Raw genomic sequence first — 27,098 nt, 5'->3', positions numbered from 1 at the left:
TAGGCTGTTCACCCCGGCCGGCTCCAGATACGCTGCAGTAAGCAGAGGACAAACACAGACCGTCTGAGCTGGAGGAGGACTAAGTGTTTTCATATCCATAACACACATTTGTGTGGGCGTTTGCAGGAGAGCCAGTCGGAGGTGGGCCGTCTGCAGAAGCAGAAGGAGGAGTTGTGCGCTCAGATCCGTGACCTCAGCCTGCCCGTCGACCTCGCCTCCGATTCGCTGCCTGACCTCAAGAAGCAGCTTCGCCTCCTGGAGAGTCAGGCCAGCGAGAGGGCGGAGGAAATCACCACGCTCGCTGCCAAAATCCAGCAGCAGCAACAGGTGCTCGGCGCTCGCACACACATTCACACTCACACTCACTCACTCGCCGGGAGTCTCCCTCACCTCGCTCTGCGCTCCGCCCCTGTCAGGTCCACATGCGCTTTGAGATGGAGATGGAGAGGATGAAGCAGATCCACCAGAAGGAGTTGGAGGACAAAGAAGAGGAGTTGGAGGACGTACACAAGTCGTCTCAGAGACGGGTGAGTCACCGCGGCGGCTTTCGTTACTGACGGCCGGGCTGAGGGTGCTGGAGGTGTATCCCAGCATGCCCGGCGCCCTGCTAGAGTTTAGGATTACAACATCTGTCTGCTGCCGCTCAGTCCAGTTTGCTGCATATTGTAGCATCATGTAGGGCTGAATGTCACCTGTCCTCGTGTGTCAGGACACAACCACAAACACCTGATGCACAAGGCCACAAAAAAAGGGCTTTATCTCAAAGAACTACTAATATTGTGTTGAGTCTGGTGCAGAGAACTGTTTAAATAAAATGTTATTATAATGGCAACATTTCCAGCAGCAGGTAAACCAGCTGATCAGCAGTCAGTTTGGAGGTTTGTCTTCCTGAATCCTGGCAGTAAACCACTATTTAATCTGCCCACTTCATCTGTTTGGTCCTTATTGTTGTGTCACTATTTGTTGACCAAAAAAGTGAGTTTTAGTTTTGGAAGTTCCATCTTTTTTTATATTGTCTCAGAAAAAAACACTTTTCTAGGAGCACAAACATCCAAACGGAGCGTTTTCACCACATTTAGTCAAAGTTGGAGCAGCAGAAAAAGAGAGAGGATCCAGAAACACATGTTTAGACATTAAACAGTGCATTTTGAATAACGTGTCCTCTTTGAATGGAGTGCAGCAGGAGAGGAGTGTGGACGGCCTGTTATTGATCTGCAGGTGGAAGCAGGAAACAGAGGAAGTGAGCGTGAACTTGTCGTACTTGGTGATGACAGACCTGCACAGATTAGGAGACGAAGCCTTTGTTTTCCTCTTCATCATCAGAAAATAACGTTGAGGAGAAATTCAGTCTCTGTTTGTGTTCAGAAGGATCTTTCTTAAATGTCCTTGGCTGGAAGAAGGAAACCAGTTCTTTTTTCCTTCCTCATAACGTTACATCAGCAGTTACATCACACGTCTGCAGCCACGGCGACGCACACACACGGCGCTCCTCATCACGACGGCACAATCAGATCGGCGACGTCGACCCCCGCTGTGCCGCTTCACTCGGCCGGCTCAGGGGGAGGAGGATTAACACGTGAGAGCAGGACATATACACAGAGAGCAGGTCTGGTGTCCGGCTCCTGCAGGAGACGGTGGTGAGAGATTAGACACAGGTGGGCTCAGGGTTTAGAGGTAACAGGACACTAACTATCTGTACAGCACAGAGAAACAGTGAGGGAGTCTGTGTGTCTGCACTCTTTAGATGAAATGGACTCAGGTGGACATTCACACATATAAAAACATTAGAGGAGAAACAAATCACACATAATGTTCATGTCACCATGATTCTTAATAAACCATGTTTATAAAAGCAGCCTGTATTAATTATTATTACAAAATACATCAACATCAGACATCAGTGTTCGAGGTGAGGGGGGGTTAAACTACAAGACTGTTAGCATTATTAGCGTAGCTAGCTTTATTCTCTAACCGTATATATATATAACCTCTGCTGGGCAGCTGAATAACACCAAGAGATCAATAAAGATCAATAAAGTTTATCTGTAATGACGTCATCATTTATTTAATTTCTCTCAATCTGCAGAGTTACCAGTGGAAGGAAATAAATGTGGTGCAGTTTTCCCCCCTGCAATGAAGTAGAAGTACACAGCAGTGGTAGAAGTACACAGCAGTAGTAGAAGTACACAGCAGTAGTAGAAGTACACAGTAGTAGTAGAAGTACACAGCAGTAGTAGAAGTACACAGTAGTAGTAGAAGTACACAGTAGTAGTAGAAGTACACAGCAGTAGTAGAAGTACACAGCAGTAGTAGAAGTACACAGTAGTAGTAGAAGTACACAGCAGTAGTAGAAGTACACAGCAGTAGTAGAAGTACTTCAGAACCGTCTTGAGCTGAAGTTTAAACCACTGAACTGATTGTTTGTCTGACAGAAGATCGTTCTCACACTGATGATGTGATGATGTGTGTGTGTGTGTGTGTGTGTGTGTGTGTGTGTGTGATTATGTGTGTGTGTGTGTGTGTGTGTGTGTGTGTGTGTGTGATTATGTGTGTGTGTGTGTGTGTGTGTGTGTGATTATGTGTGTGTGTGTGTGTGTGTGTGTGTGTGTGTGTGTGTGTGATTATGTGTGTGTGTGTGTGTGTGTGTGTGTGTGCAGCTGAGGCAGTTGGAGATGCAGTTGGAGCAGGAGTATGAGGAGAAACAGATGGTGATCCATGAGAAACACGACTTGGAAGGACTCATAGCAACTCTGTGTGACCAGGTACACACACACACACACACACACACACACACACACACACACACACACACACACACACACTGAGCTCAGGTTTGAACGTGTCCGGCTCATTATTTCTGTGTGTTAATGATCTCTGGCTGATGTCACTGCTACATGTGCAGCGAGGAGGCAGCACCCTGTCTCCGCCCCTGTCAGGGTGTAGCCCCCCCCTGAGTGGAGGGCTGGTCTCCTCAGGATGTAGCCCCCCCCCTGAGTGGAGGGCTGGGCTCCTCAGGGTGTAACCCCCCCCCCACACCTCTTGCAGGTGGGGCACAGAGACTTTGACGTGGAGAAGAAGCTGAGGAGGGACCTGAAGAGGACTCACGCCCTGCTGGCTGACGCCCAGCTGCTGCTCTCCACCGTGGACTCCCCAGGACAGAACCTGCCCAACGGCAGCAGGGAGCAGATAGAGCGCCTGCACTGCCAGGTACGTCCACCTGTACGGTCAGCTGACCCCCTCCCTCTATGCTGCTGCGTCAGATACACTCACCCCCCCCCCCTCTGTGTGCCAGCTTGAGGAGAGCGAGGCGAGGCGTCTGGAGGCCGAGAGCGTTCAGACGACACTGTCCCAGGAGCTGGAGAACAGTCAGATGGAGCTGGAGAACATCTGCAAACAGAAGAGTGTGGTAGGGCTGGGGGTTAAAGGGACAGTCTGGATAAATACTACATATATATACACACTATACTACACTATACACACACTATACTACACTATATACACACTAGACTACACTATACACACACTATACTACACTATACACACACTATACTACACTATATACACACTATACTACACTATACACACACTATACTACACTATATACACACTAGACTACACTATACACACACTATACTACACTATACACACACTATACTACACTATATACACACTATACTACACTATACACACACTATACTACACTATATACACACTAGACTACACTATACACACACTATACTACACTATACACACACTATACTACACTATATACACACTAGACTACACTATACACACACTATACTACACTATACACACACTATACTACACTATACACACACTATACTACACTATACTACACTATACACACACTATACTACACTATATACACACTATACTACACTATACACACACTATACTACACTATACACACACTATACTACACTATATACACACTATACTACACTATATACACACTATACTACACTATATACACACTATACTACACTATATACACACTATACTACACTATACACACACTATACTACACTATATACACACTATACTACACTATATACACACTATACTACACTATACACACACTATACTACACTATATACACACTATACTACATATATACACACTATACTACACTATACTACACTATACACACACTATACTACACTATATACACACTATACTACACTATACACACACTATACACACTATACTACACTATATACACACTATACTACATATATACACACTATACTACATATATACACACTATACTACACTATACACACACTATACTACACTATATACACACTATACTACATATATACACACTATACTACACTATACTACACTATACACACACTATACACACACTATACTACACTATATACACACTATACTACATATATACACACTATACTACACTATACTACACTATACACACACTATACTACACTATATACACACTATACTACACTATATACACACTATACTACACTATACACACACTATACACACACTATACTACACTATATACACACTATACACACACTATACTACACTATATACACACTATACACACACTATACTACACTATACACACACTATACTACACTATATACACACTATACTACACTATACTACACTATACTACACTATATACACACTATACTACACTATACTACACTATATACACACTATACACACTATACTACACTAAACCTGTGAGCTATATGTGTGTATATGTGTGTATATGTGTGTATATGTGTGTATATGTGTGTATATGAGCCACCTCACCTCTCTACCCTGCCCCCCAGGTGGATGAGCAGTTGGCCCTGCTGCAGCACGAGAGGGTGGACCTGCTGAAGAGGCTGGAGGAGGACCAGGAGGACCTGAATGAGCTGATGAAGAAGCACAAGGCGCTCATCGCTCAGGTGCTGCTCAGGACTTCACTGTGTTAATCACTCATTCACCGGGAAGGTAAACCCGTCTCACCTCTTTTTGTTTGTGCCTCTGGTTCAGTCCTCCAGCGACATCTCTCAGATCAGAGAGCTTCAAGCTGAACTGGAGGAGGTGAAGAAACAGAGGCACTCTCTCCAGGAGGAGGTAACAATCAGAGCAGAAACATGGAGCCTGTGAGCTGTTATCAGACTCTAATGGATTTCTGGATCATTTAACCTCCTTGTTAAAGACCTAAATATAACTGCTGACGTATCGGTGCGCTGGTGCGGCTCACCAAAAGTGTTTGGCTCTGTCCTCTCTCCACCTACTCCTCATGCAGCTCCAGCAGCACGTGTCCAGGGTGCAGTTCCTGGAGTCGTCCACTGTGGGGCGCAGCATCGTCAGTAAACAGGAGGCCCGAGTGTGTGACCTGGAAAACAAGCTGGAGTTTCAGAGAGGGCAAGTGAAGAGGTTTGAGGTGAGCCTGTGGAAAACAGCCCCAGCTCCTCCACACACAATATTATTCCCTGCATGGCTTCATTTGAATCCCACCCCCCCTTCCTCCGGCTTGTGCAGGTGCTGGTGCTGCGTTTGAGGGACAGCGTGGTGCGTCTGGGGGAGGAGCTGGAGCAGAGCGCCCAGGCCGAGGCCCGGGAGAGAGAGAACGCCCGCTACTACCAGCAGCGAGTGCAGGACATGAGGCTGGAGATGGAGGAGCTGATCCAGAGGGAGCAGGACAGCAGCCGCAGACGCATGGAGCTGGTAACACACACACACACACACACACACACACACACACACACACACACAGCAGGGGTTGCCATCAGCAGAATCCACAGAATTTCAATGACCCGTAAACACAACATGACGCACACACGTTGTGGTTCTCCTTCTGGAACCACAGCAGCTCAAATGTTCACTTTGCTGCACGTTTGCCGACTTTGCTTCAGCTTTTCGATGACGTCAGAGCTGACGGAGCCGAGCAGCAGAGACAGAAACAGAATCCATACGTGCATGAAACAAGCTGAAGAAGAAAATGACCAGCTTTACACAAATGACTGGTTTGATCTGTTTCTGAGCTTCCCTGTCTGGAGCAGACGCTTCGTAGTTCCACGACCTTCCACAGATTCCCTGACCTGTGAGCTTCCTGTATCTTTGCCACCAAGTAACCGAATCCTTCCACCTCAGAGTCCGGCTGCTGACTTAGAGGTGACAGCAGCTGTTCTGTCAAACCAGAGAAAAGAACAGGAGCAAATTAAAGGGCTCAAACAAACAGAAACAACCTGTGTAATAATGTGCAGTCAGAGGAAGGAGGTTTCTTTTCACAAATTTATTGTCTTGGCAAAACAAAAACACGAGCGAAGCTGCTGGAAGCAGGAAGTCCTGACGGCTGTTCTAAAGGTGTGTGCCTTCTAAAAATACTGCTTGTTATGGAACAGGTGAGGCCACTGGTTAGATCGGGTGTGGACGGGACAGAAAGGGAGAGAATCAGAGCTGAATCCAGGATCAGCACCTCGGAGAGCGGCGGCCCAGTCCAGGGGGTCGGCCGGCCGCTGTGGGCGCCTTAAAGGGCCGGTGTGATAGTGTCTGGATAGCAGACCTTATCAGAGGTCTTATTAAAGGTCCTTCTTATTATCTTTCACATGGCGTTCATTTAGTTGAAGGAGGAGCAGCCCTCCTTTATCAGACTGAACCCCCCAGTAGGAGGTGGCTGCAGCGACAGAATAGTTTCCTCGGCGTTACTGCCACCTGCAGACGGATCAGCGGCGCTCTGCCCGGGACTTCTCCTCTGCTCCCATTAATGAAAACAACAGCTGGTGTATTATCTGCAACATTAGGAAACATCACTTTCATTACTGCGCAAGTTTGATCATCGCAGGCCTGACAGCAGGGGGGGGGGGCACCTAAACATCCTGCCAGCGTCACATCCTTACAACAGCTTACTATTATGGTACCTTGCAGGTGGAGGAGGAACATCCACCAGGACCTGGGGGGGGCTTTAATCTAGCGAGCCCTCCCCGTGGTGTCTCCGGTTCTCCAGCCTCCAGTACTGTACATTAATTTGATTGCAGACTCCGGCCAGCTGATGTGATGCCAGCAGACGTAGTTTTACTTTGTAGATTTTTCCCAAAAGGGAGAGAAAAAGGTTGAAGGTGTTTTTCCAGAGTCACAAAGAGGAGGAAGACTTATAAAGACCTGTAGGAGACACAGGATGAGTCTGATAACCCGGCAGGTCCTAATTCTTATGACAAGCAAAGACAGTAGTAATAATTTCCTGAGAATAATTTGGTTCAAGTACTTTTAAGTGATTTTCTCAGCTACTTTACTGAAGCACAACTTTGAGGTTCTTGTTCTTTACTTGAGTGTTTCACTTCGTTATGTTTCTACTGAACTTAATACGTTTATTTAACAACAGATGGAGGAAACATTCACTGCAGTAAAAGTACTAATACCACACTGTAAAGTACTACTGCAGTAAAAGTACTAATACCACACTGTAAAGTACTACTGCAGTAAAAGTACTAATACCACACTGTAAAGTACTACTGCAGTAAAAGTACTAATACCACACTGTAAAGTACTACTGCAGTAAAAGTACTAATACCACACTGTAAAGTACTACTGCAGTAAAAGTACTAATACCACACTGTAAAGTACTACTGCAGTAAAAGTGTGCTGAGGAAACTGTGTTTAAAGCATTAACTGTGACTGTTGTACTATTATAGATTCTATCAGTAGATTATTGATCCTCCTCAGTTTGAGCTCTTTAGTATCAAACTGCAGCTGCTGATTCTTTAGATAGAGAGAAACTGTCACAGTGAACCAACAGTCCAGAGATCAACATTATCAAAACTAGAATTAAATAGAATTCAAACTGATGAAATAATTCAAAAAACCATCCTAATAGTTTCTGATAGCCGACTGATTGATTAACTGACTAATTGTTCCTGCTGTACTGGTATAAACTGTTTTGGTTAATGTGAAGGTTTAACCAGTGAAGCTGTCAGATTAGTGCAGAGTCCCTCCGCTGCAGCTGGGAGACATAAACATAGTGTGATAAAGACTGTGAGCTTCCAGACTCAGTCGTGTTCTTGTTCTCGCTCACAGCACATTTCTTTGTGACCTCTGAGCCGAAGAAAAGAGAAGGAGCCTCAATAATTATTCAGTTATTAGCACAAAGCAAGCAACACACACACAAGGATGCCCTTTAACAACCTACCAACTGCACACACACACACACACACACACACACAGCCTGCATGAATACACACATTCATGCACACACACACACACATGCTCACACTCCTCCTCCTCCTCCGTTCTTAACGTCATCTCTCCCTCATCCTGCTTTCTCTCTCTGACTGTGATTAATCCTCATTGTCTCTTCAAGGTTATGGGCACACACACACACACACACACACACACACACACACACATACACACATTCATACATGGTTATGTGTCTCTATGACAACCACTGCACCCACACCCGTCTCCTCAAAGCCAACAAAGCCAATAACTTTGAAAGCCTAGAAGCTTGTGTGTGTGTGTGTGTGTGTGTGTGTGTGTGTGTGTGTGTGTGTGTGTGCAGGCATGTGTGACAGGATGCTGGAGAGACTGAACCAAGGAGAGAAAAAAACAAACAAACAGAAAAGTGACGAGATGAATTAATAAATCACTCTGTTCTCCTGATGTCAGCCTGCGTATGTAACAATCTTCTCCCTAAATAATGGGCGGCCCGTCGCTAACGTGAGCGCCAGAGGTCGTCCAGGTGTGTGTGTGTGTGTGTGTGTGTGTGTGTGTGAGGAAGGACGTGCCAGTGGACGATCAGTGTGTGACTGATGAGGTAATATGGGCCAGAATGAAGGTAATTGCTGTGGCGGATTGGGTCTGCACAGGTAGTCACACACACACACACACACACACACACGGCCTGCTGAAGGTGAGCGTGTCGTCTGCCTCCATGTTACCCAGCGTCCTTCACTCTGTCTGCAGGAGATGCAGGTGGAGGAGCTCGGCGCCGTCAGGCAGACGCTGCAGGCCGACCTGGAGACGTCCATCCGCCGCATCGTCGACCTGCAGGCCGCCCTGGAGGAGGTGGAGTCGAGCGACGAGAGCGACACCGAGAGGTAACCGACCCCCCCGGGGCAGCCCGTCCTCTGCCTACAGCATCACTGTCTGTATGTGTAACTCAGCCTTTTCACCGCTCTGCCCTTCACTCCAGCGTTCAAACGGCCGTGGAGTCGTTGACTCGAAAGAAAGACCTGTAAGAACCACATGAATGTGTGTGTGAGCTGGCAGTGTGTGTGTGTGTGTGTGTGTGTGTGTGTGTGTGTGTGTGTGTGTGGCTTGAACACCTGATCACCATAGATAACGCTGTCGTTAGAGAGGAGAAGGGAACTCGGCCTCTCTCAGGTTTGGCCGTCATTTCTCCCGGTGATCACACGAACTCACCAAAACAATCGATGAGATCTGAAAAGGTGGAGACAGAGCGGTGCGACGGTGCGACGGTCTGGAAGCAGCTCCAGCAGATGTGAGAGCAGCTCCAGCAGCTCCAGATGTGCTCCAGGTCTCTGAAACAACCAAACTCTTTCTGAAGGCGGTTCAGTTGTCAGGGTTTGCTCGGCTCGCCGACGGTGGACCGAAGCCGAACCAAGACGTGGACGTGATGTTCGACCAAGCAGGAAGTCAGTGTTCAGTTCTTCCCTGCAGACTCTCACTGGTGTTCTTGTGCTCACAGATCTTATCGATGAACTTGGTGAGTCTGATTTTAACCGTCACTGAAGGAATGACGGCCCAAACTACAAGATGAGAAGCAGAAGGATCCTTTAAGGGGACGGTGTGCATGCCTACTAAGGAACCAGGAACTGCTCTCGAAGCCGTTGGCCTTGACGTAAATGTGACAAATCTATATAACAGCATGTTGTTATGTGCTGGATCATGTATGTCGCTTCCAGTTTTAAGTGTCGGCCTGACATGGATGGAGCTCTCTGGTGCCTGGAGGGCAGGAAGCTGATCTACTTCAGCATCTTTCAGTAAATCTGAAGCCTAAAATCCTCCGTGTCCGTCCTGCAAACGTGCTTTGTTTGCTGTCTGCAGCTCCTGCGAGGTACTCAGATGAGTAGTAGTAGTCTAGATGTGTAAAACTATAGATTTAACCTGCATTTCTTTTCTTGTATTAGTAGAAAACGATGCAGGGAATGAGAGAGAGACAGAGTTGGTGCTTTGGCCTGTGTGACAGATCATCTGGATGTTGCACATCACTAAATGAGGCTGCAGCTGGAACAGCTGGAACGCTGCTGTGCTTTGCAGTGGAATCGTGAACTGCTCGTTGAGCTGCAGTCCTCATGTGTTTGCATGCAGACACAGTTTGTGCATAAGGTCCAGCTGAGGGGCCGACGGCACCACGGGGGGGGGGGGGGGGGGGGGTGTTCTCCATCCAGGCTCTAACGACGGGTGATTCTGCTCCGCAGCGACTCGGTGTCCAGCGTCGGCTCCATCGGGACGGAGGATGTTGGGGAGGGGATTCGTCACTGGCTGGGAGTCCCCAGAGGAGGCTCCCGTGCCGGTGGCAGCACCATCAGCAGCCACGGGGGGCGCCAGTCTGTCGCCGACACCATGAGCACCTACAGCTTCCGGTAAGATCGACGACCGACATTCATTCAGAAGTTTGTGTTGATTTGCTGTTTTTCTTCGTCAATCAAATATCTGGAGGCTTTGGACTGTTGGTTGGACTGAAAAAGTAAATTAAAGTCATCGCCAGTGCTCTTCAAAATTATGAATAACTTTTTTTTTTTTTGTATTTTATAAGTAACATTTAATAGAATTAACTAGCAGTTGAATCTATGATGAAAATAATTAGTAGCAGTTGATCGTTTAGTGATAAATGTGATGTGGTGACAGATTCGGTACGTCGGAAACTAAACTGGACGTTGGGCCATCACCATCTCTGGTAGCCATAGCAACCGCTTTTCAAAATGGCCGCCAACGGTCGGTCAAACCTTTTGGTCTAACGAACACGATCTAGATCACTCAGTTCTTTGGACTTTTACAAACTAGTCGGTCGTTTCATTAAATCATTATAGTTTTATGACTCAGTCAAGAGTTTCCAGTTATTATTATAACGTGTAGAGACATTTCATTGTATTTCCTTTCAGTGATTTTTCTGCAATGTTCTCCTTTAAATCTCCTTTTAATGTTCCTCCCTGATCAAACCTGACTGATGTTTTTTTGCAGCTCTCATCACATTTTCTGTTTGGTGTTTTTTTAATATGTGTAAAGAAATAAGAATCTAAAAGTTGGACTGAATCAGTCTGCAGAGGCCCAGTGTCCAGATTTAACAGTATTTTACAGTATTTAACAGTAACAGTGGTGTCAGCAGGCTGCTATGATGCTCCGTGTCTCTTCCTTCCCTCCACAGTTCCTGTGTGGATCCTGACGACGAGGGCTCTGAGGCTGCCGGTGCCGCCGGCCTCGGCCGAGCTCCGTCCTCCTCGGCTCTGTCTGAGCTGCTGGACGGACTCCGGAAGCGCAGAGCCGGCGGCGAAGCGGGAGAAGGAGCCGGCAGCGCCGTGTCCCTGCCGATTTATCAAGCGACCGCGGCCTCGACCCTCAGACGAAGAGCCTCGGCCCTCTCCGTGGGCCCCGAGGACCTCCAGGAGCCCCGGCCCGGCCCCAGCATCCTCAAACCGCCCTCCCCGCTGCTGCCTCGCGCCGCCAGCACGCGCTCCGTCAGTGATGCCCACACATCCTCAGCCTCCTCTACCACTGGAGCCAGACTGTCCCGCTTCAGCTCCAGTGACTCCCTCTCTTCCCTTCCCTCTCTGCCACACCTCTCCTCCTTGGCATCGTCCCTCGCCGCCCGCCACCGCCCTCCCTCCCTGTCCATCCCAGAGGAGGACCCGGAGGAGCCCCATCGTTCCCTCGCGACTCCGATCCAGCGCTCCCCTCAGCCTCTGAGGCGGTGCATGCTGGGAAGTTTTGCCACAGAGGAAGAAGGCGAAGCCCCCCTGGGTTCAGAGCCCATGGTCTTCCAGAACCGCCGGCTGACCGGAGATAACGGCCGTGACGACGCAGCGTCCGACATCCTGCCCGCCATCCGAAGAGCTCAGTCCACCAGCAGCCTGGCCGGCTCGGTCCGGGGGGGCAGGAGGGCGCTGAGCGTCCACTTCGGAGAGCTGCCCCCCTCCAGCCGCAGCAGGAAGGGCTCCGAAACCGAATCCTCCAGCTCAGGTGGATCAGGGGGAAGTTCTCAGGGCGGGGGGCCTCGACGCAGGTTTGAAAGGCCGCAGGGGGAGAGACTAGAGGCGGAGGGCAGCGAGGGGGGAGACGTGGCTTCAGTCATGAAGAGATACCTGAAAAAGGAGGTTGACTGAACAAGATGAGGTGAGCTCATCTATCTACTGACTGAGGGACACAACTTATCGTAACTTAACTCTTAGTAAATCTTTCTTTCTCAGACTCTTATGATTGTTGAACAGCAGCTCAAGCTGCTTTAATCAGGCCCAGAGAGTTTAGAAGTAACGCCGAACTGTAGATCCATCAAAAAGACTTAAAGGTCGTTAAAACCCAGCGTCTATCTCTGATATTCAGAAGGGACGTTTTTAAAATACCAAGAATTTTAAATGGAGTTTGGTGAAACGACAGCACTTATGTCTCCAGGAGCTGTAGAACAATGAGGGTTACACCTTTCAGCCGAGCTTCAGTTCAGTGATTTGGACAAAGCGTTCGAGAACTGAGCGAATCCTTTGAACAGATCTTCTAAATGAACTGATTCAGGACTCTAACTGGTTGTAGAACCGCCAGTTTCTCCCCACTGAGGACTTGTGCTCCTCGCTGAAAGCAGGTGTAGCATGATTCACAAACATCTCTCCTCTGAGGTGCTGGTATTTTTAGTTTTCCATGCACTGGCTAGCAGTGATTCAGAGGCGTGTAGCGGCAGGCCCGGTCTATTTCACGCCATCCTGACCATCTTTTCATGGCTTTCTTTATCTCCCAGCAGCCTCTCGGTGTGTCCACGTCCAGCTGTGAGCTCCACAGAAACAGGAGCTGCGGTCGAGGCTTCGCAAGTCAACAAGGATGTTTTCTTGACTCTATCAAAGTCCCCTGAAAACACATTTGTTCCGACCAGTCGACTGTATTTTCAGATAAGCGCGGTTTGTATACGAATAAAAGATGAGTTTATTCCACAGAGAGTGTTTCTCATTTATCTCCCATTAATCATCAGATACCAGAGCGACACCAAATGTGATTCTTTTTCACATTTAAAGCCTCTTTTGAGGTTTTCCAGAGAAGCTTTGAACGTCACATTTTAATAAAAGTCCTCAACTGGAGTAAAATTCATCAGATTAAATAAAAAGTTAATGTTTTTAGCTTTAATTTATTAAGAAATAAACTGAAATGCACTTTCTGTAATGAATATAACAGTTTCATCAAAATAAATACATTTCAATACGCACATAAAATAACTATAATACCTATTTAAAACTATAACTTACTATAATAAATAATAATTTATAATAATTTAACTTAAAAGTGTGATGCAGTCATCAGTAGTACTTGTACTGAGGTACTTGTGTAGTGTTTCCATTACTACTTTATACATTTACTACGTTTAAATGATTATATTGTAGTAATTCTCTACAACTACTCAGACTAGACTAGATATTATTATTTATTATTTTATATATATACATTATTTTATCTTGGTTGACCAGGTGAGTCATCGCTGCGTCGTGATGCTTCAGGTACTTTTTAATGTCCTTCTACTAAAGTCAAATTCTCCACGCAGGACTTGAACTGGTCATAAAGTGGAACTCCTCACATGTAAGTAAAAGTTTTAACCTCTGGTGTCATTAGAGGACAGAAACGTCCCTTCGGGTTAAATATTTCTCTGTTATCTCTGCTGTTTTGTGATTGTTGTATTTAAATATTCATCATTTTTACACCTTTTTGTCTGAGAGAGTGAACTGAACACTGTGTTATTTCTCAGTAACATCCTGCTTTGCAGTATATTCACACAGTTATTCACACCCGGGGGGTGTTCGGTGTTCGGCCGGACACACAGCAGCTGACGGAGGTGCGGGTGAAGTTCCTCCACCAAGGACACGCGGCGCATAAAGTCAAACAGAGTTGTTCTATTTCTACACACTCACTTTCCAGCCAGTTTGGGGTTTTTAGGATATCAGGAGGTGAGAAATAACTCCTAAAGTTACCAGAAACACACAAAGTGAGAAGAACTCATCTGTGTGGTTAGAAGTGGAGGTAAGAGTTCAGTCTTCACCTCCATCTGCTGGAGGTAACGTTTCCTGTAAAGTGACTCCAGTCAGACCGTCTGCAGCAGATCCTCGTCTGCACGCTCTCAGGGAAGACTGTCCTCTGCATCACAAGCAAACACGTAATGCACACCTGCTGCGTTCTAGCAGACTCTGAGGTTCCTCCTGGTTCTGCTGTTGTGTGTCGACACGGTTCGGCTGTATCGGCTCTAAAACTGGGACGTTATAGAAAAGTGAACTAAGTGATGGCTCTAATGGGGTCGAGAGCTTTTGGTCACTGCTGTCACGAAAAGACCAAAACCAACAACGTCTGAGTCTGACTTCCTGTTCTGACTTCCTGTTCTGACCTCCTGTTCTGACTTCTTGTTCTGACTTCTTGTTCTGACTTCCTGTTCTGACCTCCTGCCTGACCTCCTGCCTGACTTCCTGTTCTGACTTCCTGTCTGACTTCCTGTCTGACTTCCTGTTCTGACCTCCTGCCTGACTTCCTGCCTGACTTCCTGTCTGACTTCCTGTCTGACTTCCTGTTCTGACTTCCTGCCTGACTTCCTGTCTGACTTCCTGTTCTGACTTCCTGTTCTGACTTCCTGTCTGACTTCCTGTTCTGACTTCCTGTCTGACCTCCTGTTCTGACTTCCTGTTCTGACTTCCTGTCTGACTTCCTGTCTGACCTCCTGTTCTGACTTCCTGTTCTGACTTCCTGTCTGACCTCCTGTTCTGACTTCCTGTTCTGACTTCCTGTCTGACTTCCTGTTCTGACTTCCTGTCTGACCTCCTGTTCTGACTTCCTGTTCTGACTTCCTGTCTGACTTCCTGTCTGACTTCCTGTCTGACCTCCTGTTCTGACTTCCTGTTCTGACTTCCTGTTCTGACTTCCTGTTCTGACTTCCTGTCTGACTTCCTGTCTGACTTCCTGTTCTGACTTCCTGTTCTGACTTCCTGTCTGACTTCCTGTTCTGACTTCCTGTTCTGACCTCCTGTTCTGACTTCCTGTTCTGACTTCCTGTCTGACTTCCTGTCTGACCTCCTGCCTGACTTCCTGTCTGACTTCCTGTCTGACTTCCTGTCTGTGGCTCTGGGGGGCTCGGGGTCCGCTGGTTTCTGAGGACATGAATTTTTAAAAGCGCCTCACAAATATTTCATTCAATGTTTCATTTTTAAACAGAGCTTAGTAATTTCCTAGAACATCTGCTGACTGTGGTTTTAGTGGTAGACTCGGGGTGTCTGGGGGGAAAAAATAAAAAGGTCGGGGCGCCGGCGTGCAGAAAGCTGTGATGCGTTCATGGTCACACAGTTCGATGTGACTAGAACTCCCCAGTAATAAAAAATGCCAATAACTGCTCCAACATGCAGGGCAGCCTGTCCAGGGCATCTTCTCCTCTGGAGGGGCATCCTAGAGGGCATTTCATCCTGCTTTCTCCGCTGCAAGGGCACCATACAGGATGCAGAGTCATGTTTCCTCCACTAGAAAGGCATCTTAGAGGGCACTTTCTCAGACTGTCTCTACCTGAAAAGCACCACCGAGCGCAGAGCATCACATTTGCTCCACTTGTTGTTGTTTTTTCAAACTTGGGGGTACCAGGAAAAGGCTGAATAGTTGTTGGCAGACATTATATTTCATTACAGCAGGAAGAAAGAGTGCATTCGGGGGATGAATCCACATTTGGTGCTCTGGTGAGTATGTGGGGCAGAAGGCTGCTCTGTGTGGGACTGAGTGGAAATAATTTACAGCGTCTTTGTTTCTTCTGCCTCTTTGTGTGCTGGTCGTCTTCTTAACTGTCCCAATAATGAAATAAAAAGCTGATTTACCTGCAACTTTACCTCCTTAGGGTGACATTAATTATTAAAAGTCATTGCAAACGGGATAATCGGCTTATAAGAGGGGTCAGACTCTGTGAAATGTTTCTGCAGCACATCTTTATCTCAGCAGAATAAACCTGTGACCGCCATTGAGCCATTGATTCTCTCTTTGAAAAATCACTGCTCGTTTCCTTCCTTTGTCTTGAACTGAGGAAAGTGGAAACAAACTCAAAGAGTGAAGAACAACACAACAAACACAGAATCCTGAAGCACTGGTTCAAAAACCCTTATTTGTGAGGTCCCAAGACTCTTTTCCTTCCACTGCAGCAGCTGTTTGGCTGATTTGTTGCTCCGCTGTGGCTGAAGGAGACAGAAGTGCACTTCTTCTCTTCTGGAAATAAGTCTGGCAAAACACGTGTCGCTTTACCTTTTCAATTCTTAGTTTTTAAAGCAATGACACTTTGATTGAAGACACTAGAAGACAAAAGCAGCTTCTTATTTCGAGCTGGTTCATTAATCCTGGAAAACTTCTTCTTATTATAAAGCTAACACATGACAGACAGGTGAGCCTCCTCACCAGCTCCTGTACTGTGGAGTAGGATGTGTAGGAAGAGAAGACATGTTCATCACTTAAACAGTTTCACTGCTGCAAGAGAAGATCCGGGTTCTGGGATGATCTCAGGTAACGTTAGCTTGAGTCCATATGAACGCCGTCCTCTCATGGAAGCTAATTATTCGATGGATGTTAAGTTAAAATATTGTAATTTTATTCATGTAAAGTGATTCTTATAAATTTTACGTCTTTAGAAAATATTGATATTTCTGAGAGCCTCACATTTCCTGTATTAACAGTGGATCACTGTTAATACATGATAGCTAGCTAGCTAAATTGTTAGCCTAGCTGCGTTACCCTAGCAACGTTGCCCAGCAGCGTTGCCCAGCAGCGTTGCCTAGCGACTAGCCAACTCAAGAGTTCCATTTCCATCATTATTCTAGCATCTTACTACTAGCATTGTAGCATTGTAGTGTTGTAGCATTGTAGCATTGTAGCGTTGCAGACTTGTACTTATACCTGCGTCAGACATTAAACCACATCTGCACCGGCTCCCGGTCATGTTCACACTGTTCTGCTGTTTGTTCAGTTCACTCTAATCTACCGTGGGCTTAAACTCTGATAGCACCGAGCTAAATGCTACACAGTGAACATTATTAATAATTTATTTCTAACATACTAACAAACTGGTATCATTTGTTGGTGCTAGTCTGCTACTGTGGCTAATTAGCAGGACATGCTAATAGAGCAGAGAAACACCAACACTTGTGCTCTTGTGTTTCTGCTTTTGGAAAAGACTGAATCCAAACTCTCTGCTGCAGCTCCAGGAAAGCTCCAGGTGACCGCTCCAGAGTGGGCTGCATGTGTGAGGTAGTGAATTACTGAGCTGTCTTTCACACGTGCAGCTGATAAATCTGCTTATTTCCCTTTTGCTGAGGCAGATCTGCAGACGAGCTGAGTGCCCTTTGTGCGCTCAGACTCAGATAACCTCTGTTCAAACAGCAGTTATGCTAAAGAGTCTTGGATTATCCCCACTTTGACTCCTCTGGCTGTTTAAATGTGCCGAAACAAACTTGTGGCCCACTTCGGCACCTCCGTGTGATGAAGTGTGTCAAACATTAGTGCTCTCTGATTGGCTTGAAGCTTCAGTCTTGACCTAATTATCTAAAGCAGCTCCACTGAATTGCAGATCCCTTGACGATCTAATTTGAATGGCGACAAGACGAGCGCGGACCGGAGCGTCTCCGAGGGATTTATATCGATCCCCAGTCAAACAGTCAACAGTGTAATAACCACGGGTTTTATCTGTGGGGGAGTATCAGCCTGTGTAATCCTGCAGGAACATTCATTTCCCTGCTCATCTCAGGTCAGCTAAAAGAGAAAACAGACTCACGCTTGCTCTCGCCAACTTTATAAAAAAATAACACATTAATTTTTCAAAGTCTGACTGGTGGCAGCGCTCTCAGTTAAAGGTCAGACGCTCCTGCTCCCTCCGTCTAATATTTCTTGGGTGGAATTGAAGCCAAATGAGCCAGAGAGACCAAAGATGGTATCATAGTTAGAAGTTTATTATTCTTAAGTTACGACACTGTGAATCCATTAAGGCTTCGTCTGACCTCCAAAGAGAGCGCTCCACAGATTTAGTGCCGCCCGGAGTCTCAGGAGGCCGATTTAAAGGGGACATATTATGCAAAACGCACTTCTTTAAATGTCTTTTCAACATTCGTTAAAAAAAAAACATCCTCTCTCTTTTTCCATCTGCTCCATCTTTCAGTGAATATGTGTAAAAATGCTCCGTTCAGTTTCGGCCCCGCTTGTGATGTCACACCCTGCTCAGAGACTTGACCAATCAGAGCCGAGGGAGGGGGGTCTTAAAGAGACAGCAGCATTCAGAAAGACGAGCAGCATCCAGGATGAGAAATAAAATTACAGCATGTAAACTTATTCTAGTTACAAATACAAACATGAGAATGAGCAGAATGTGTCTCCTTTCAAGAGAAGAAGGTCTAAATCAGAGCAGCAACGGCCCAAACGTCCGATCGTACCAGCGCCATCTAATCAGGTGACATAACTAAAGTAAAATCAAAAGTATTCAAAATCCCATTATTATTTCTATTATCATCATGGTCCCATTCTGTGATGTCCTTCAGTGTATTTAATTTTTATGTGTGTTTTTTGCACAAGAGCGTTGTGTCTTTCATTTTGTATTCAAGGTGAGAGAGAAACTACAAAAACATGGTTTTACAGGCGGTTGTGTGCCGGACTATTCCTTGGCTGGAAGCAGTAACTTCCTGGAGTCTCCTCTTGTTGCACACAAACCCCACAAAACAGCAAGTGTTCGCCTTTGGACTTCTTGGTTTTGTAACCATGTGACTGAGCCAGGCTAGCTGTTTCCCCCTGTTTCTAGTCTTTATGCTAAGCTAAGCTAACCGACTGCAGGCTGTGGCCTCATGTACATCGACGAAAACGTGCAAGAAGCTCTTCAAAGGGAACATTTGAAATGTTCTCGCCAAGTCTTTTCAGTTTGAAGCTGAAAGTGAAAACATCCAACTCTTCGTCAGGATTTTTGTACCACTGCTGGTGTTGATCTAAAGGAGCTGCAGTGAACAACACAGGTGATCTATAACAACCTCCAGGCAATGAAATCTAACGCTTTAGTCTCTTGCAAATAGACGCGATCAACCTCAGAAGAAAAGGATCTGCAGTGTGTGTGTGTGTGTGTGTGTGTGAGTGCTTGTTATTTACATAGAGATCTGATGCTGCTGCGGTTTCCCATGTTTTCCCTTTATTGCCTCTAAAACGGAGGCTCGTTAAGTCTGTTGTTACTTCATCATTTCAGGATGTTTTCCACATTATTCTAATTGCTTTATAATGTGCAGCGCTTCTTAAAACACACTTAAAGTTGATCCAAAATGTGAATTCTCCTCGTTCTTCGTGCGGGGAAACATAATCTGTAATGATTCTGAATCTGTTGTGCATATTTTTTACGGACATGTTTGAGTGGGCGTTTCCCATAGCAACGGCGGACTGACATCTGAGAGTTGGTGTTGCTAAGATCTTTCTTTTTTTCCTCTTTAACAAAGCTTCAAAGTGATGGTTCTTCACCGCTGGCAATTCAAGAAGGGGAACTTTACTTTTTCGTTCATTACACAACAATTTGTGTCGTGTTTCAGAAGTAATGCAACACTACGGATGCTTGCTGCACCTCGTCCAGCACTGTGATGACCAGCTCTGTACTCCACCACCTACAATCAGGCATGTTGTAGGTCGACCCCGGGGTCTCCTGCCTGGTGGATGATCTGATCTCAGCATCTGATCAGGAGGGTGCAGCAGGAAGTCAGACAGACAAACAGCAAAGAGAATCAGCTCAGTTTTCAAAATAAAAGCCCCCGTGCAGACTCTCAGTGGTATATTCCAGCAGCACATCAGTATTATTCTCTAATGGGGGGGGCACCAGGCCAGACGTCAGCCGCTCAGAGGGTTTTTAACACCATGACGACCAGAGGTTCATCTGGGATGGAGAAACACTCTGACTGTGACTTTAGCTGCTGTCTGTAGCTGCAGCACAACAAAGCAGGAAGTACATCCAAGAAACACATTTAAAGCAGCAGAAGAAGAAACGAGGCCTGTTGGATCCTGTTAGAGACACATTTAAAGCAGCAGAAGAAGAAATGAGGCCTGTTTGATCCTGTTAGAGACACATTTAAAGCAGCAGAAGAAGAAACGAGGCCTGTTTGATCCTGTTAGAAACACATTTAAAGCAGCAGAAGAAGAAACGCGGCCTGTTTGATCCTGTTAGAAACACATTTAAAGCAGCAGAAGAAGAAACGCGGCCTGTTTGATCCCTTTAGAAACACATTTAAAGCAGCAGAAGAAGAAACGCGGCCTGTTTGATCCTGTTAGAAACACATTTAAAGCAGCAGAAGAAGAAACGCGGCCTGTTAGAAGCTCCAACATCAGTTTAACGACCAAACCGGCTCAATCTGAGCAGGAACTCTGATCAGCAGGAGAGATAACGCTCCTGGTCTGGTTTAAAACAGTGTGGAGGACATGTGCGATGGGTTTTTGGGGTAACTGACCCTAAACGGCTCATTAAAGGCCTGTGACAGCAGCAGACAGTGGGTTTCTTTTCTTTTTTTCTTGATTATAAGAACTCCAACAAATATAAAAACTGCCTCTAACTTGTTGTAAGAAGATGAAAACAGGTGCATATATGAATACATTTAAAAAACACAGTTGTGTAGTTAGTATATGCAGCATGTAGGATCTCTATCTGACAATCACGTGTCGTGTGTACATGTCAAAGACACGCCGGTCACACTGTGTGTAATCTGTATTCCCAGCATGCCGATGTGGAGAACAGCTGCACATTAGGTATGCCAGACCTTCCTCTGTGATTACATCTCTTCCGCCGCCGCCACATTCTCACCGCTGCACCCAGACTGAGCAGGAATCCTGTATATTGAGCCTGATTGTCCTCACTTGTAATTGCCGTATGATTTGCAGTAATCGTCCGGCATCGCAGAGCTGCTGCCTCCAAGATCGACTCCTGCCACTGAGCAGCAAACCGTCAGCAGTTAACGGCTTCAAATAAATCCCGCTCATGCTCCCTGAGTCCTCCTAACGACGTCAATGAGGGGAGACAACTAAAATTAAAAGCCAGCAATTAATAATGAGCCCACAGATCAGCCAGTGTGTGTGTGTGTGTGTGTGAGGTAAACAAATGTTGGCTCCAGCCTTCCTATTGTGTTTTATCTGACTGCTGCAGGCCGGTGGAGCCAAATGTGGCTTGTTGGGGAATCTTCACAATAGAGGAGCTGTAGAGGATCGCCACTTTAGCAAATCTTCAGCGCCCCGGGGCGTCTTACACTGAGAGCTGAACGCACTGCAGCAGCCAGTGTTTGTGTGCTGAAAGGATCCTTATGAGGGCATATGAGGGAAATCAATGCATTATGGGTTGGTTTTTTTCTGCCCTGGGGGTAATACAGGAGGGTGCGCCCCCTAAAGTGTGTAACCTGTCCTGCTCACTGACCTACAATATGAGCAGCTTTGTGCTCCGTCGTCTAAAAGTAAGCGGCGTGTGAGTAACACATAGAGTGCTGCTGTTCAGCCGCTGTTCCTGTTGTCTGTTTTTCTGCTCGTCAGCAATTATGCTTGTTAAACTCGGCTTCTGCATCTTCTGGTGTCGCAGAGAAAGATCGTCCGTATACTTCTCATTTGTTTAGGCAATTATGTTTTGTTTACCACATGCAGTTAGGCAGCAGAAGCACTTAAAGGAGGAAGCTTGTGAGATTAGATATCCCTCCTAATGTCAACAGATATCCCATGAAAAGACTTAAATCTGTAAAAACACCCCAGAGGAGAGCTGTGCGGTGCACTCTAGTCTGATTCTGTTTATCCTGAGCTGAAGGAGAAACCAGGAGCTAAAGAATGAATCAGTGGAAGAGAAACCACCTCGTCCACATTGAAAACAACAGTAGAAACACAAGAAGAGCTTTGTCCTTAAAGACTTTTCTCCTTAATGCAACAACGTGGAGCAATAAACAGACAAGCTGACGCCGTGCAGGCTCATTTAAAGGCCAATCAAGTCTCCTCTTGGATCTCGCTGTTATCTCAAGAGCTGATTATTTCAGGCAAACACAGATCAGCGCAGTGAGAGAGAGAGAGAGAGGAAAGAGCATGTTAAGATCTGAAATTAGAATCAGGCGTCTTCTCAGGAGCCGAGTTTAAGACTTTAAAATGGTCAAGAGCTCATATTTATGTTGAAGCAGAGAAGCAGAGAGAAGAGACATCTTATTACAAACAAATAGATCATTTAAGGAATCTACCAGACTCTGGAAAGATCATGGTGTTGAAAAGGTAAACACCCCCCCCCCCTCTGTCCCTCCCTGCTGTTCCCTACCTGTCCACCAGAGGCCCTCCCACCTGTCCCAGTCACATGACTCCCACATCCACCTGCTCACCTGTTTCCACTTCCCCTGATTAGCCGTTTGTCTGGTGACACATCTGATGTCATGTGACAGGTCATGTGATGACCTCTGACCTCTGACTCTCATGATTTAGGACTATATATTTATGTTTATTTAGGTTTTGCAAGAATCTTTTTCTCTGCCTCCTCCCCAGCGGGGGCTCCATCCGGCATCATAAACAAAGGTTTTGGCAGGAGGCTCACCTCGTCACCTCAGGAGGAGATCCAGTCAGGAGGAGATCCAGTGAGGAGGAGATCCAGTGAGGAGGAGATCCAGTGAGGAGAGGGATGACGTGCGTGGCAGCATGTGGTAAGGAACATGTTTCTACATGGTCGCTTTGTTTCCTCACTGTGTGTGTTTGACATGTCGCCAACATCAAACTGAACCATGACCTCTTTACCTAAATCACAAAATGTAGTGTTACCATCTAGATGCAACCTTTTATAAATGAATAAAAAGAGCCTTCACATCATATCGGGGGGGATGATATCAGTAAAGGTAACACTGGGTTATACTACAAAAAGCTGCTGCACCAAATTCAGATATAACCTAATAACCTCTGTTACTGTGTGTATGTGCTGCTCTCACCATCCTTTTGTCCCACTGCACACAAACGCACCACCTTTCTAACAAAACCTCTTAATGCTGCTTATGGACCTTTTGTGTCTTTCTAACTGATGATTGTTTCCCTTCTGTTGATCGCTGCCTGCAAATCCTCATTTATCCGCCTTTTTAATCACTGCTGCTGTAATGACGACGACTCCCTCCTGCTCTGTTCTTAAAAAGCACACTTTTTTCTTTTAAAAAACCAAAACACAAAAACAAATCTGGGCTCAGTGTGACCCCTCCACCTGCGCTGTGCGGTGTGAAAGTGAGATGTGGAAGCGTGGAGCAGGCTGTCGCTGAGCCCGGCTCACTGCGGAGGCTTATCCTCCACTCACATGTATCTGAGCAGGAAACACACAACGGCAGCGTGAGAACCAGGAGCGACGCAAGGAAAGGAGGGAGATAAAAGAGATGAGATTGGGGGTAAGATGGAAGAGGAGGGAGGGATTAGACGGAGGGGGATGAGGACGGATGACACAGCGAGAGAGAGAGAGAGAGAGCTGGGAGGGAGGGAGGAGGCTGATCTTTCACAGAAATAATGATATCTCCTCTCCTTCAGAGGCTGTTGTCTAATCTTTTTATTCTTCGGTTATCAGATGGAGGAGACACTCTGCCATGTTGGCAGGCGGCGAACACACAGCGCTGCTTGTCTCAGCACAGAAATCAGCGGGTTTACTCAGGTGGACGATGATCCCGTTCAGAGTCTCAGCATGATAAACATGGCAGGACACTAACAGGGCACTCACACTATGCAGATGATGCACCGCTGTCATGGGCAGAAATCTGGCGTTATTAAAGCTCAGCTCTTGTCTTCATAGCTGTGACCTGCACGTCGTGATGACAGCGAAGAACGTTTAAAGTTCCCGCTGAGATCTGGAGACGCTGCGGCGCTACGGGGAAGTCCGACGGCCAGAGCTGCAAAAATAAAACCCAAGTAAGTTGTAATAAAAGCTGGAATAATCCTTTAACTGCAAATCCCCAGATTATGCACCACGCCAACATTTACATAATGTTTCATAAAGCATATTTCATCACGAAGATGAGAGACATAAAACACCAACCAGTGCCGGAGTTCGACAAGAACAGTGATGAGGAATCACAGCAGTCCGGTACAGTCTGGTACAGTCCGGCACAGTCCGGCACAGTCCGGTACAGTCCGGTACAGTCCGGTACAGTCTGGTTACAGCGAAGGGAGAGCTTGTGGTTCATGATTACTAAAAGGCAGAGCTTGTGTTCAAAGCCTGTGTTGCAACATCCTTTAATTGGTAATTAGATCAGAGCCAATCAGGTCGCTGCTGAGGCCCAGTTGTGTTCTGCTGATATCTCTGATCATCGTGTATATTATTAATATGGATACTTACAATCTGAAGAGTTAATTAGTGCATAATTTTCCTTTTTGTTTTGCTCACTACCACTTATGAACATGTGCTAACTTGTTTCCTCTAATGTCGTCTGATCATTTGCAGAGTTTTAATTCAAACCGTTTTTCATTTGTTTGCTTGCATCTTAAAACCTATTAAACCTTTTTATGTTAAATATTTTAGGTGTGAATTGAGTAGTGGGTACAGAAAGTTTTGGATGTGGTTTTATTCTCAGTGTGTGACAGCATCATGGAAAGGATCCCTACAGAGAGAGACCTGGAAGATCCTTTTGGTTTAACCACAAACAGCACACACACCAGACTACATTCACTAAAACAGGGATTTTACCTTGCAGAGCCGGTTGACTTTGTTTGACTTTGGTGTTTATAAAATGTTGGTTTAAAACACCAACAGTGTGTTGGATGTGAACCAACATTTTGAAACACCAAGGTCACACAATAACACAAACAAAATGATCAAGGCAGCAGTGAACAAGCAACTCGTGCTCTGTTTGGTAAAATTACTGTTTTTGTCAATGGAGTCTGGTGGCTTTGAGAAGAGAGAAGAGGATAATTTCCATAATGTTGTCTCACACACACTCACACACACACACACACCTACAATAGAACGTGAGCAATGTTGTTCTCATGATCCAAGAATGAGAAACGAGAAAACTCCTATTTCCAGCAGCCTGGACACAAACTGGCTCAGCAAATGTTTGTTTCTTTGTGCACAAGTCATATTCTGGTCCCTGAATTTACCTCAGTTTCTTGCGTCTACTCTCTGCCCACCCCACCCAGCCACAGACGACCCCCCCGCCACGACCACCACACACACACACACACACACACACCATCAGCCCATCTGGATCTGCCAACAGCTGAGAGAAGAATCATGCAGAAAGGGGCGAGACAGCTGTTGTAGCACAGCGTCTAATGAGGTCCGTGTGTGTTGCTTCCTTCCTACGAGAAGCCAAACCTGAGCCTGCAGACAGACAGACAGGCAGCCAACCAGACAGACAGCCAGACAGCCCCGGTTGTCTGTCTGAAAAGCTTTTTTTCTAATAAATTGATATCACTGAATCATTGATAACCTTTTCCTGTCATGCATTATAGAGAGAAAGGCAGAGAGTGTGGAGCCTGTTACACAAATATATTATGTGTGTGTGTGTGTGTGTGTGTGTTTTAAACATGCTGCTGCTGCAGATGAGCTCCAGCTCAGATATGTGTTGGAGAAAGGTCAGAGCCAAACCCCCCCTCACAGTGTCTCTCACGGTTGTTCCCAGAGAAAGGCTCTAAAAATCAGATCGAGCTGCTGCGTCGCTCTCGTCGGTGAGGAAAAGTGTAAAAGTGGACTTGTGACGTCACAAAAGGAGGCGAAGCAGCAGCAGCAGTGTTTACTGACGGGTGGAGGAGCAGGTTTGATCCCACCTGGCTGGTCAGGGGTAGGGTTCCAACGGTCCCTCAGCTTTTTGTTTGATTTGATGGTTTCCCGTCAGAAGCAGACGGGCCGCTCGTCTTTAGCGAGGCGGAGCGCCGAGCCTCATCTGGGACGCTTCTGAAACACTTCTGCTGGGATTTGAAGCTTTAACTGGAGTCCCAACGCGACACAGAGAGGGATTTAGCTTGGAGAGTCTGTCTTCACACACTGGAGACATTACAGAGTGCATTTTACAGAATATTTTACCTTTTTTTTTTATAAATTAGCTTTCTGCTGCAGGTCGTGTTGCATCTGACAAAGCAGGCGAAGCGAATCTGTGAGCTCACGAGTAGATGGTTTATCTTTGTCATGCACACAAAGTTAAAGTCTTTTACTTTAATCTACAAAGTTCCAGGTTGTTTTACAGCTTAATATAACTTATAATATTCTGCCTTCTCTCTCCGGCACAGAACATTAAAGAAAACAGGTTCTTCCTGACGATCCACCCACAACTAATCAACGTTTGACTAAAAAAGAGAATCTCTTGCTGGACAGTCGAACTTAAAATGAACCTCATTCTCAACAGTCCGTCCTCCTCTGGGGGGCCTCAAACCCTCCGGCCTCTACGGTTGGTGGTTTTTCTTTAAATCAGACGTCACATGAGGCCCCCACCCTGCAGCTCCTCTCACACTTTGTGTTTATATCTTGTGTCCAGACACCACTGATGCCCCTCAGTCCCTCTGAGCGGCCCACCCTTACACGCAAAATAAGGATTTCACTTCTTTAGCCCAGAGATGAGAAGTGTCCCAATTAAAGATGTGTTATAGAGTCTTCATCAGTGCTCCTGATGATGATGATGATGATGATGATGAGGCTGTTTCTCACCCTGGACCCCCCCGGGCTCACTAGGGATAACCTTATTTCATGCTTACTTAAAATATTCAGATTTTCCTTCTAATGTATTAGTTTACAGTGAAGTACGACCATCACTTCTCTGTTCGGAGTACTTTTACTTTGAAAACTACAGTTTTTTATCATTTGTAAACAGGTATTTTTCCCTCCTCCAGCCGTCTACTACTAATAACGACGGTTACTGATCTGAAAACACTCTTTTATCTGGCGGTCAGCGTCTCTCAGCCCACAGTACATTTCTCCAGTG

The 27,098-nt window shown here is 46.1% G+C and overlaps 2 protein-coding genes across 3 annotated transcripts in view; one reads left to right on the top strand and one right to left on the bottom strand.

Annotated features, from left to right (window-relative positions):
* Positions 1–13,145, top strand: part of LOC139218575 (unconventional myosin-XVIIIb-like) — a 36,853-nt gene extending 23,708 nt beyond the window's left edge. The window contains exons 30-43 of the mRNA XM_070850201.1: positions 127–327; positions 417–527; positions 2,658–2,762; positions 3,046–3,207; positions 3,293–3,406; positions 4,833–4,949; positions 5,038–5,121; positions 5,297–5,434; positions 5,533–5,718; positions 8,953–9,086; positions 9,182–9,223; positions 10,431–10,595; positions 11,378–12,342; positions 12,956–13,145. Of these exons, the coding sequence (XP_070706302.1) occupies positions 127–327; positions 417–527; positions 2,658–2,762; positions 3,046–3,207; positions 3,293–3,406; positions 4,833–4,949; positions 5,038–5,121; positions 5,297–5,434; positions 5,533–5,718; positions 8,953–9,086; positions 9,182–9,223; positions 10,431–10,595; positions 11,378–12,332 (2,514 nt within the window). The 3' untranslated portion in view covers positions 12,333–12,342; positions 12,956–13,145. The remainder of the gene's footprint in view (positions 1–126; positions 328–416; positions 528–2,657; positions 2,763–3,045; positions 3,208–3,292; positions 3,407–4,832; positions 4,950–5,037; positions 5,122–5,296; positions 5,435–5,532; positions 5,719–8,952; positions 9,087–9,181; positions 9,224–10,430; positions 10,596–11,377; positions 12,343–12,955) is intronic.
* Positions 1–27,098, bottom strand: part of scarb1 (scavenger receptor class B, member 1) — a 238,870-nt gene that overhangs the window by 62,504 nt on the left and 149,268 nt on the right. The gene's annotated exons all lie outside the window — the stretch shown is intronic.

The sequence above is a fragment of the Pempheris klunzingeri genome, chromosome 19 (genome assembly GCF_042242105.1).
Source record: "Pempheris klunzingeri isolate RE-2024b chromosome 19, fPemKlu1.hap1, whole genome shotgun sequence".
NCBI classification, from domain to species: domain Eukaryota; kingdom Metazoa; phylum Chordata; class Actinopteri; order Acropomatiformes; family Pempheridae; genus Pempheris; species Pempheris klunzingeri.
Note: the sequence above shows the minus strand (reverse complement) of the source record. Positions and strands in the feature narration are given on the sequence as shown.